This window comes from Alosa sapidissima, chromosome 1 (genome assembly GCF_018492685.1).
Source record: "Alosa sapidissima isolate fAloSap1 chromosome 1, fAloSap1.pri, whole genome shotgun sequence".
In the NCBI taxonomy this organism is placed as follows: domain Eukaryota; kingdom Metazoa; phylum Chordata; class Actinopteri; order Clupeiformes; family Clupeidae; genus Alosa; species Alosa sapidissima.
Genome location: NC_055957.1, coordinates 1796693 through 1809270, shown reverse-complemented (window position 1 = coordinate 1809270; position 12578 = coordinate 1796693). Strand labels below are relative to the sequence as shown.

Genomic DNA, 12578 nt, shown 5'->3' with positions numbered 1-12578 from the left:
GTGTGTATTCATGAGTATGTTTGTGTGTGTGTGTATGAGAGTGTGTGTTTGTATTCATGAGTATGTGTGTGTGTGTGTGTTTATAGGGAGTTTGTGTGTGTGTGTGTCTTCATGAGTATGTGTGTGTTGTGTGTGTGTTTATAGGGAGTTTGTAACTGGAGAAGCTTCCTTCCCCAAGGATGTCCGTACTAGCTGCGTTTCCCTAGTAACCAATATGAGAGATGGCTGCCACGCCCACTTAACCAGCATCATTCATCAGAACCTCAAGGTACCACAGACCATCTGTCTGTCTGTCTGCCTGTGTGTGTGTGTGTGTGTGTGTGTCTGACTCTCTATATGTATCCCTAAATGTAATTGTACTTTTGTATGTGTGTGTGTGTGTGTCTACTTGTGTATGTATGTGTGTGTCTGCTTGTATGTGTGTGTGTGTCCAGGAGAGCTACCGTAAGCTGTGGAGTCATAACTGGCTCCAGAACAGTGAGAGAGTGTGTGAGCAGCTCCAGGGTGGACTCAACACACACTTACAGGACCTGACAGCCCTGGACTACACCAGCAGACAGGTACACACACACACACACACACACACTTACAGGACCTCACAGCCCTGGAGTACACCAGCAGACAGGTACACACACACACACACACACCTCACAGCCCTGGAGTACACCAGCAGACAGGTACACACACACACACACACACACACAAGACCTCACAGCCCTGGAGTACACCAGAGGGGTATTCCAGAAAGGAGGTTTAACAAACACTGAGATAAAACTTAACCTCTGGGTTGTCTGAACCTGTGGCGACTAAACCCGAGCTGTCGGTTCCAAAACACCGGTTACCAGTTAGTTCAATCAACCCTGTGTTAGATAAACTAGAGTTGTGCGCGTTCACGGTGAACTTATAAAGACATCATCTATTGAGAGTCGAAACCATGAGTGAAACCGGCGAAACGAAGAGCACCGTATTTTTCAGAGGCGGAGTAATCGAGGCTAACGAGGAGGAGAGAACTGTAATAACAAAAAAAAGAGCAATACGCTACTTAAGCGCCTGCGTCCGAGACCTTGCTTGGCAGAGAATAGCCTAACTGACCGTGTACGTTTGAAATGCGTACGTTTAGGATAGCCTATTTAATGTCAAAAGCACAATTAAATAATTCACTGGACATCACGTATTGTATTGACTGCTTTGAATGATGCTTTCTTAAACTAGCCTAGTTGTAACAGATTGAGTGGGCCATAGAATTCTTTGAGAATCCCAAATGTAATTTTCTATTTTAACACGGGTTCTGCAGCTGTGGGCCAAGTTAAACTTTTGCGCTCCATCATCGGAAGGCTGAATGTCGGAAGGCATGGGCATTTTTTGTACTGTATTTGTTTTAATTATATCTTCAATGTGTCTGAGATGTTGTTTGTCCATCTGTCTGGTGAGCCAAACACAAATGTCCACTATGGTGTAGGCTAGAAGATTTATTTTATTCTATTCTAATTCACCATGCTGCTTTTCAAGTAGCCTATATTTAGGATTCAGCTGAAAAACTCAGCGCTCTTGAAAAACTCGTTTGGAAAATAATGGATAGGCTATCATGTGATGTCGTGGTCTTATCGCCCTCTCACGGTGAATTGCACGGATGAATATTACATGATTTTGTGCTTCTTTGTCAATCGGACCTTCGTCAAAATGAAACACCATTGTGTGACAAGTGTAAAAATAGCGGCCTGATTGAACATGCACTGAAATAACCGAACATAATTGAACATAACCTGAACAAAACCTACCCCCTACCAGGTTAGGTTCAGAGCCTATGTTACCATAGTTACTTACATAGCCTGATCATATTTGAGCATTCTGGAACTGAAATCCCAGGTTTACCGCTAACTCTGTGTTAACATACCCAGTTAAGCCAGTAAACCTGCTTTCTGGAATACCCCTCAGCAGACAGGTACACACACACACACACCTCACAGCCCTGGACTACACCAGCAGACAGGTACACACACACACACACACCTACAAGACCTCACAGCCCTGGACTACACCAGCAGACAGGTACACACACACACACACACACATATAAAAATGCATGTTAAAGACCTGAATGACAAGGTTCGAGTCCATCAGGAGTATGATTGATTGATTGATTGGTTGATTGATTAGGAGCTACTGGGCGTGCTCCATGAGGAGGTGTTGCTGGAGTACGTGCGGAGGATGATGAAGAGGAAGATCAAACTGAAGGACAAACAGCAGCAGGAGCAGGCAGCAAGAGCACTGTGCTCGGACAACCAGGACATACAAACAGTCTTCATCCAGGCCGTGAGTACACACACACGCGCACACACACACACACACACACACACACACACATAGTCAAGGGTTAGCTAGTTGGTTGTTTAGTCAGTTAGTTAGTTAGCTAGTCAGTTAGCTAGCTGGTTAGCTAGTCAGTTAGCTAGCTGGTAGGATAGTTAGTTAGTTAGCTAGTTGGTCAGCTAGCTGGTTAGTTAGTCAGGGCCAGATGTTTGCTTTTGCGGCCATTTCAGGCGTATGTTTCGCAATGTGCGTGTAAAATCATTGCGAGATACAAACAGGCCGCAATGATGTAAAAGCGCAAACTGCCTGTCGCGGGAGCTGAAAGTGGCAGATTGCGATTGTCATGTCATGCATATGCTTTCATGGGAGGATCCAGGGGAAAGTGGGAGTTTAGCGTAAAAAGATGGGAGGGGAAGAGTAAAGAGCGCCTAGTTATGTATTCTGCGGTATGTACAAAGACTGCTCCTGAAAGCGCACGTCTATTCTGCGCCTAAATACTTCCGCCTTGTAAAAGCAGGTGTTAATCCAAATTGCAGTTTAATGCGTCAATAAGAGAACCTTTCAAAGACAACAGTCACCAGTTGTTTTGGTGAAAGTATTTGTACTACCAAAAGCAACCTTAACTTTCGTTGGCCTTTCGAATGTCTTATTCACTTTCACGTCATTCACTTAAACTTTCCTACTTACTAGATTGGACCAATCTTCCATAGCCTACGTGCACAAGTAGTTTGAGTAGAACTACTGATCTTCATTATCTCCCTGCTTGTTTATATCTTATCATGTATGGCAGGGGTGCCCAATAGGTCGATCGCAGAGCCAATGACGGTAGCTCACAGAACTCAGCAAAAAAAAAACAACAACAAAAAAAACGCGCCTTTTCAGAAAAGCAATCCATCCTATCATGTCATTATATTACCATGTGCCCGCTGATTGACGTGTAGACAGGCCAGTCTGCTGGTTGCTATTTTTTTTTTTTACACTACGTTACCATAACAACCATAAACTACCAACGATTCTAGAGTAGAGCTAGTCTCAGTCGACACTACAGAAAAGCACCATTGCTTTCGTTTTTACCGTTGCTTTTCGTTTTCGCTATTGCTCGTTTATTATCTGTATAGAAAAACTAAAATGATACCACAATGAATGAGGGAGTGAAAGAAATAAAAAAAAGCAAAGACCATTTCCATCAGGAATGGGAAGATGACTTCTTATTCACGATGTCATACTCAAAGTGTGTCTGTCTGATCTGTCGATCCAGCATTGCACTTCCAAAGAAGGGGAATGTAGAGAGACACTTTAGAATGGTTCATCGAACCTTTGATACAGACTTTCCTCCAAGCAGTGAATTGAGAAAGAGAAAGGTGAGGGAGTTGAAGTCTCAGCTTCTTGGACAGCAGTCTCTTTTCACTCGGCCAACAGCGAAAGCGAAGGCCGCCACAGAGGCATCATTCCGGGTGAGTTGGACAATCGTTAGGCACAAAAAGTCTTTTCAGGATGGAGTTCTCATTGAGGCAGCTGATTCTTTGTTTAAAGACTTTACGAACAAAACAGAAATAATATCTGCAGTCAAAGCTGTTCAGTTGACAAAGAATACAGTGACCAGGCGATGCGAAATGATGGGCGACAACTTAGTGCAGCAGCTTGCTAAGGACATTGACTGTTGCGAGTGCTTCTCGCTACAGATGGACGAGTCTACGGACATCACAGACAAAGCCCAATTGTACATTTTTATTCGAATGGTCTTCCACGACATGACTGCAAAAGAGGAACTTTTAGCAGTTCTGCATATGAACGCACACACACGAGGGGATGAGACCTTTAAAATATTCAAAAACTTTATCAACAAGAATAAGATTCCAGTGTGCAAATTGGTGTCAATCACCACCGACGGTGCGCCTTCCATGATGATCCGAGGATGAAGCGTTTCCTGACTTTTTAAGTTATCATTGTATCATACACCAACAAGCGTTGTGTGCGAAAATGTTGAACATGAAAGAGATCATGGACGCAGCAAACAAAGTAGCCTGCTCTATCCGTGCTAGATCTCTTCAAAGACGACTGTTCCGCTTGCATCTTGAGGCTGGCAGCGACCACTCAGACCTACTGCTTCACACGGACGTAAGGTGGTTGAGTAGGGGGAAATTCCTGCAACGATTCCACGATCTCCTTCCCGAGATAAAGCAGTTCCTACATGACAAAAAACATGCGGAATACACGCAACTTAACGATGATCGGTGGCTGCTTGATTTGGCGTTTTTAATTGATCTGGCAAACTTGCTCAATGAGCTGAACGTGGAATTACAGGGCAAAGAGAAAACCGTGATCAATATGATAAGCTCAGTGAACGCCTTCAAGGCAAAACTTAAACTGCTTTCTTCAAAGATCCAACGCCATGATCTGGGGAACTTTGGAAACCTTGCATCTGAGCTGAACAATCAAGGAAAGGACTTAACGGAGATTGACAGTGCATGTTATGCAGAACAGATTGACACAGTCCTGTCAGACTTTGACAGGAGATTTCAAGACTTCGCTCTACTTGAGCCAGTTGGCACGTTTATGTGCTTCCCTTTTCGGGAGAATACTGAGGTCGATGTCCTCGCTTCTAAGATCGCAACAATGTTTCAGCTCAGTTCTGCTGAAGTTGAGGATGAGATCTTGACACTGCAAGCGGATATTAGCTTGAAGTCTAGGGCCCATGAACAATTCTGGAGTTTACTCACAGAAGAAAAGTATCCCAACATGAGAAAATGTGCAGCATCACTGACTGCAATGTTTGGGTCTACTTACTTGTGCGAATCGACCTTTTCACATATGAAATTTATCAAGTCAAAATACCGCTCCACCCTGACCGACGATCATTTGGAGGCCTGTCTTAGACTGGCTATCAGTAGCTATTGCCCGGACTATGCATCCTATGCTAGTGGACTCTATCCAATGCAAGTCATCATCTGAATAAAGTACTGACCACTGATGTGAACATGCCAATGTGTATGCAAGAAAATGACATGCAACTTATTGTACATAAAGTTAATTCACTGTCTGAAAGTTTCAATGTTTGAACCGTGAATTGTAGTGTGATGTAGGCCAAATGGCATGGTATATGTATGTATGTTCCTAGTCCTAGAAATCCTAGTGTTAAAAAAAAGTTACATTTCAATGTGAGTGTGTGTGTGTGTGTGTTACCTGAATAGGTAAAGTTACATTTCAATGTGTGGATTTTGATGTAAATGTACTGAATTGTATGGGAAATGTAATGTAAGTGCCACTGTGTATGAAATCATATGCATGTTGATTAGTAGCTTCTATTGTGGACTATTGTGGACTGTTGTTACTGTATTTCTACAGTTGGTAGGGAAATTAAACTCAACCATAAATTACTAATGATTTAAGTGTGAAACATTAAAGCAAAATAGCAGCCAATATGACACTGTGTGTTCGTTTTGATACATTAAAAAAGACACATAATGTGAGTAGTAGATCATTCTGACCCAGTCACTTAAAAGGTAGATCACCATTCAGAAAAGTATGGGCACCCCTGATGTATGGTATTATTTCATGATCGCTAAACGTTTGATTCTTTTTAATGTTCTCATCAGTTATCAGTTACTTCATTTAACTGCGCTTGTATGTAGCCATGTAACTGCCATTCAGTTGTGGACGTTCGTAAATTGCGTTTATGGGCAGAGAAAGGCGCAGTTTACACTAAGGATACGATTGATAAATACGACGGAAACTTGGGTCTGACAGCGTTCGCAATCTGCGGTGTGTCCATGGCGCTGATAACGCTACGTTCGCAAATGTACGTACATCTGGCCCTCAGTTAGCTAGCTGGTAGGATAGTTAGTTAGTTAGCTAGCTGGTAGGATAGTTAGTTAGTTAGTAAGCTAGTTGGTTAGCTAGGTGGTTAGTTAGTCAGTTAGCTAGCTGGTAGGATAGTTAGTTAGTTAGCTAGCGAGAGTAACTTTTTCAGGTTACGTGCTTCTAAACACTCTAAAAAACGTTCAAGGAATGATTTGTGTGTGTGTGTGTGTGTATGTGTGTGTGTGGTAGGGTTCTACAGAAGGCTGGATTAGCAGGGTCCTGCCTGAACTAGCAGAGCTGCTGAAGATTCAAGATCCTGACACCATCCACCTGCAACTCCTCACCCTGACCAGAGAACTACCTGATATCAGGTAACACACACACACACACACACACAATACATACGCTTCTCATCCCTAAGGTGGTGCAAATGTCTGTGCACCTGTAGAAAAGATTTGCAACTGCACAACAGCTTTTTGTGCGTAGAATATTGATTTTTAGTTGTAGAATATATTTGTAACGGTAAAATATTTTGGAGGATGATTTGTAGCTGTAAAACCGATCCGTACCCGTAGAATAGATTTGTAATAAATAATTTAAATAATTTTTACAGTTTCGAAACGTGATATACACATACAAAACATTTGAGTCTAATATTCTTTCATATGTGTGTATGTCTGTGCGTGTGTGTATGGTGTGTGTCTGTGCGTGTGTGTGTGTGTATGGTGTGTGTGTGTGTAGTGTCAGTCATGTCTCTGCTCTCTTGCAGCTGCGGTGTGGCCTGTCGGATAGAGACTGTAAGAAGATCAAGAAGACCTTCACTGAACTGAGTGCACAGGACAAACACACACACTCACACACACGCCAGTTTTTCAGCAAAGTCAAACTTTAATGAGTTCATACACACACACTAGGCTGACCGCACATCCCGAAAAATTCAGGACTGTCCCGAAATCCAAGCAGCTGTCCCGATTCCCGAATCCTTCCCTAATTATGCTAGAGTATCGAGTAGTTATCGGCTGATAGAACATTCATTATGCTAGAACAGCGTGGCTGATGGAACATTAATTATGCTACAGCAGAGTATCGAGTATTGAGTAGTTATCGGCTAATGGAACATTAATTATGCTAGATTATCGAGTATCGAGTAGTTATTGGCTGATAGAACATTAATTATGCTAGAGCAGCGTATAGAGTATTTATCAGCTGATAGAACATTGATTATGCTAGAGTATCGAGTAGTTATCGGCTGATAGAACATTGATTATGCTCGAGTATCGAGTAGTTATCGGTTGATAGAACATTGTATCGAGTAGTTATCGGCTGATAGAACATTAATTATGCTAAAACATTAAAAACTGTTTGTGGTGGTTGAGTCGTCCTGCAGTAGCTCCTGTCACCTGCTGATTGGCTGCAGCAGTCCAAATTGATTAGCCTGCGCGCTGCTCATTGGCTGATTGATTAGCCTGCGCATTGCTGATTGGCTGCAGCAGTCCAAATTGATTAGCTTGCGCGCTGCTCATTGGCTGATTGATAATGACCTCATTTTCATTCATTGTTGACTCAGACCCGATCACAGATTCACCATGGCAACTAGGGCGGCTTCATTGCTTCTTCTACGGTGTGAAGTAGGTAGCGATAGCCTTTTCACAACAGCAACAAACAGCAACACCTCTGTTTAGGAGAATATTGCAACTAGTTCCGCGACCACCACGCGCAAAATGGTTAGGCACTCCCGTGACGTCACATTGTCGCATGACAGGTCGGTATGTAAAAGTTAATTAATGATCACAAACATTTAAATAATGACCGTGGGTCTAGGTATATGTGATGACAATGTTTAGTGGGCAGTGGAATAACTATTGGTTTCTGTTTGTGATGACTGACTGAGATAAGGGATGAGATTAAATAGATCCTGGAACTTAGCCTGGTCTGGAGCAGGCTAGCTCCACAGAATAAATCACCATGGTAACTTATACCATAACATATCCTGCTGCCCCCTATCCCGCTTTTGTGCAACTGGATCACGGATAAATTGAGCCAGGATAACCAAGATATCCCGGCTTAATCCCTTATCCTAGTTTTGTGCAATAGGCCTCTGATGAACACGTTGCTAATAAACACAAACGTCTCTGTACACACACACACACACTCGACGTCTCTGCAGGGGGGTATTCCATCAACCTCGCTAAAGGCCAAACCTGGCTTATTTCGATAAGTCTCGCTAATTTTAGTGAGAATTCCGTTCCATTAATTAGGTTAACGTGAATCCTAGCTTGGTAACCATGGGAATTTATGCCACAGAACTAACCTGCTCCGTAGCAGGTTAACGTTCAAGCTAAATTAAGCTGTGTTGCAAAAAAAAAACAATCAGTCGGAAAACGAGTCCAAAAAGATGGTTCCGTCAACCTGTGCTCTCGTCACCTGTAGCCAACTTCAAAAATAGAAGTAGGCCTATAGAAATGTTTTTTTCCGACAGTACACCAAGCATGGATTTACACATTCACTACCTCCAAAGAATGTATGAAGATTATACGATTAAAAATGTTTTAACTTCACATGCGTGTGGTTCTAGGAATCGTGCTACTCTATGTCACTTACGTTCGGTGGTGGTGTAACGTGCAGCGAGACGGTATAGTAAAGGAATTACTTTCTTGCGTGTTCGCAGGTTCGCTTCCCATACGAAGTATGAAGGCTACATTGTTTATCACCTGGATAGTGGCATTTTTAGTTATAATATTTGATGAAAGACATATGTCTACTGCTGATAAAGGGTCATGCACATTTGGTAGGCTGTTCAGTGACGGCTTTGCCAGTGGGTTATATTATATCTGATGCAAGCCAAAGGATAATAATTCTGTAGCCTAGGCAGCTAATAATTAAAACTGCTTCATGTGTCGACGATTGTTCATGAATGTCAAATCAACTGTGTGCTACACACACTAGGCATAAATTGAAAGCCATTGCATTTCAGATCATTTTATTTCAAACACTTTGGGACTTATGGGAGACAATAGGCTATTATGTTGATACTAATTTATTTTATGACCACCTACACCTAGACAATAATTTGGAGTGAACTCTTTTAATATAAGAACGTAGGCTATAGATAGTTTTGAATATATGGCAAAGTTGTTTTTGAGTTTATACTATTTATTCATTCACTCGTTTTGTTCAAGCATAGACTGTAGGCTATAGTCTATGTGTTCAACTCGCAATTGATTTCAAATCATTAGCATTGTTGTTTTAAATGTATGCTTTCATTATTCTCCAATTTCTGTAGGCAATCTATTTTTTTCTCTCGATGTTAAATTTGATGACTTTCGATGAAAATCCTGTAGATGGCGCTTGCCTATTGAACAGAAATCGTCTAGTATTTGTCTTAATTTTACGAAATATATCGTCTTTTCGTCAATCTACTGTTTTGGTCTACTTTTCTACCTCGTGCACGAGCAGAGATGAAGCTGAACTAAACCTCGCTTGAATAAACGAGGCCAAGATGTTAATGGAACGGCTTCAGCCCCAAGTGAAAGTCTACGCTAGTTCAAGCCAGGCTATTTCTGGTCAAAGTCAAAGGCAAAGTCTGCTTTATTGTCAATTTCTTCACATGTCAAGACATACAAAGAGATCGAAATTATGTTTCCTACTATCCCACGGTGGAGACAAGACATATTTTACCAATTAGGTCCACAGACAAACATAACATTCAAGTAAACAATATAAAAAGTAAAAATAAGAAGGCACATACAAACATAACAAGGAAAGTAGGTTAAAAACACATGAACAAGCGTAGACACCTGTTAAGCGCCGCCTTCATTAGCGAAGTTGATGGAATATCCCCCAGGTCCAGCGATGACTTATGTTGCTGATGTCTAGGTTACACATAGCTACAACAGCACAATCATTGTGTTTTCTAAATGACTGACAGTTTAATCTATTGTCAATTTAGACAATTAATTTTGCCATAAAGTAGGCCTATTAGTGTAAAGTAGTAGCCTGGCGGGCCATCCTATATCATTGAAATGTATAGTCTGGCATCGAACCATTCACCTCGCTTAATCCAAGGGGCGGGCAGAGAATTGTCTTTCAAACTGCCTAGGCATGCAATAGGCCAGCGCTACAACCATATCCGTATCCGGTCGGCAAAACGGCAAATACATCCTTCTTTGAAAGGAATGACTTAAGTGCATTGTGTTGCTCAACTTTCAAAGAAAAGCACAAGTCCAACTTTTGACGCCAACGCCGATTCAAACAACCGCTCTTCGTTCGCCATAGCCACCTTCCTTGTTGTTCACCGTCGCAGGACTGTCGTTATCCTTATCATGTTAAGCCCGCCTTAAGACTCTCTAACAAAATAGAGCTCTGTGATTGGATGAGGTCCACGGCGTCAGCCAATAGAAATCCCTATGGTTTGATACTAGACGTACAGGCTGAGCAAATTAATTTGCCGCCGCTAGGGTGCGTCTAGATTTCTAGGCTAGTAAAGTAGGCCTATTAGCGTAATTTTGCCGTAAATGGGGGGGGGGGGGGTACCTACTTATACTGGGGGGGGGGGTGCATTGGGACGGGTGTCTACGCTTGTTCATGTGTTTTTTAACCTACTTTCCTTGTTATGTTGATGTATGCTTAATAAATCCTTTGGTTTTTGAGTTAAAAAGTGAATGTTCTTCTTTTTTCCAGGTCTTCACACACACACACTCGTAAAGCGGTGTGAATAGTCAGATGACTTCGTCAACAGTTGCGGCTGTCTAACAGCATGTAACTGTCACTATGGTGACTACCTTTCCTGTGTCGTGATTAATTTGCACTGGTTCCTGATTGAAAAGGGTCATGGTGGTCTTCATAAAACACTCAGACAGGATGAATGAATGTATAAATGCCTTTATTGTCATTAGGGGTCATGGGGGTCTTCATAAAACAGTCAGACAGATGGGAGGTTCTGCTGTGCTCATCATAAACACACACACACACATCAGTCCCTCCAGGAATTTGCGATCGCAACAATTAACGCAAATTCAGCAAATCCTCATGAATTCTGGGCGACCTCGCAATTTTTTTCCAAACGCGGCAACTTTTTCGCAAATTTGACCAATCATCATGGTTTCCCTGTGAAATTTCACCTACCACAACAGTCCCTCGCGCAGAATATTGACTCAGATGCCACACTCACTTCTGCAGACACCAGAGATAATTTGTTCACTCCTCTGCAGTTTTGATGACAATAAATAAAAGGCTAACGTTAATGATCTGCTTTACTTGCATCTGTCATCTCAACCTAGTGTTGCTAACCTGCCTAAGCTATGAAAGTAGGTTAATTAAGGCCTACTTGGTTTACTGACATTTGAGTAGGCTACAATATGCAACCCATTGGCAAACGTTTACACCTGGAGATGTCCTTTTAGCTCGTGTCATGTTTGCTAGCTTGTGGGCTCAGTTTGTGTAGTGCAGGGCTACCAAAATCATAGAAATTAATAACATTGTAAGACATTTACCTCTTCTATGATCCAAGAATGATTTCATACGAGTTATTTTTTTTTTTAACATTTATTTTAACTAATGACATAGAAAACATCCCGAATTCTATCCACATATCGTAATGCACTATGCAAAAAGTTATTTCCAGTCGTAGCCGAACACAGTGAGATGCAAGCGTTCCAATCCGATTAGATATGTTATTACGCTATTCTCACATCCTTAAAGTGGCAGGCTTTAAAGTGGCTTATTAGACTTACACACCACCAATGTAATAGCATTAAAGAAGAAGTGCAGTCTAATAGTTTAAATCAATATGAAATTACTAGATACTTAGTTGGCTATCAGTAATTATGCAAGTCACAGAATATGAATTATTAAAAAGACATGAACTTAATATGAATTACAACATATATGAATGTATTGAAACATATGACATGATGCCATCTCTTTAGGGGGCTGTCTTTTTTGGACAGTTCTACGAAAGGTTATACTGCTTTGTGAATTACCCCAGTCAAAGTATTTACACAAATAGAGTAGCCTAGGCCTACCTTGATTTTCTGTAACCCTTACTATTTACCTTTACTTATCCCTTTTTAATAAGCATCAAGATGATCCATGTAATTTTGGTCTCACTAACCTTAATTACCCTCAATTAAAAAATAATAATAAAAGAAAATCGCAACTATTTGTGCAATTTTCACTTCCTCTCGCAATTTCTTCGCAACAAACAGCTAAAAACACCGCAACTTCCATCGCAATTTTTTAGAAAAGTTGTCGCGAAATCAGGCATTTTAGATCGCAACAATCTCAAAAAATCCTCACGAAATCCTGGAGGGACTGACACATACAGACCCCACCACACACATACACACACAGACCCCCCCCCCCCCCCACACACACACACACACACACACATACACATATACAGACCCCACCACACACATACACAAACGCCACCACAATACTAACATTGAGCTAACAAAAATAACAAAGCT

At 41.6% G+C, this 12578-nt stretch overlaps 1 protein-coding gene across 3 annotated transcripts in view; it reads left to right on the top strand.

Annotated features, from left to right (window-relative positions):
* Positions 1 to 12578, top strand: part of tnfaip2b (tumor necrosis factor, alpha-induced protein 2b) — a 46223-nt gene that overhangs the window by 25383 nt on the left and 8262 nt on the right. For 2 of the 3 annotated variants that reach the window (XM_042085737.1, XM_042085723.1), the window contains 5 exons: positions 145 to 268; positions 435 to 560; positions 2158 to 2313; positions 6358 to 6479; positions 6850 to 7430. In XM_042085737.1, the coding sequence (XP_041941671.1) occupies positions 145 to 268; positions 435 to 560; positions 2158 to 2313; positions 6358 to 6479; positions 6850 to 7000 (679 nt within the window). In that variant the 3' untranslated portion in view covers positions 7001 to 7430. Of the gene's footprint in view, positions 1 to 144; positions 269 to 434; positions 561 to 2157; positions 2314 to 6357; positions 6480 to 6849; positions 7431 to 12578 lie in introns of those variants that run through there. The other variant, XR_006030700.1, reaches the window with a different exon arrangement.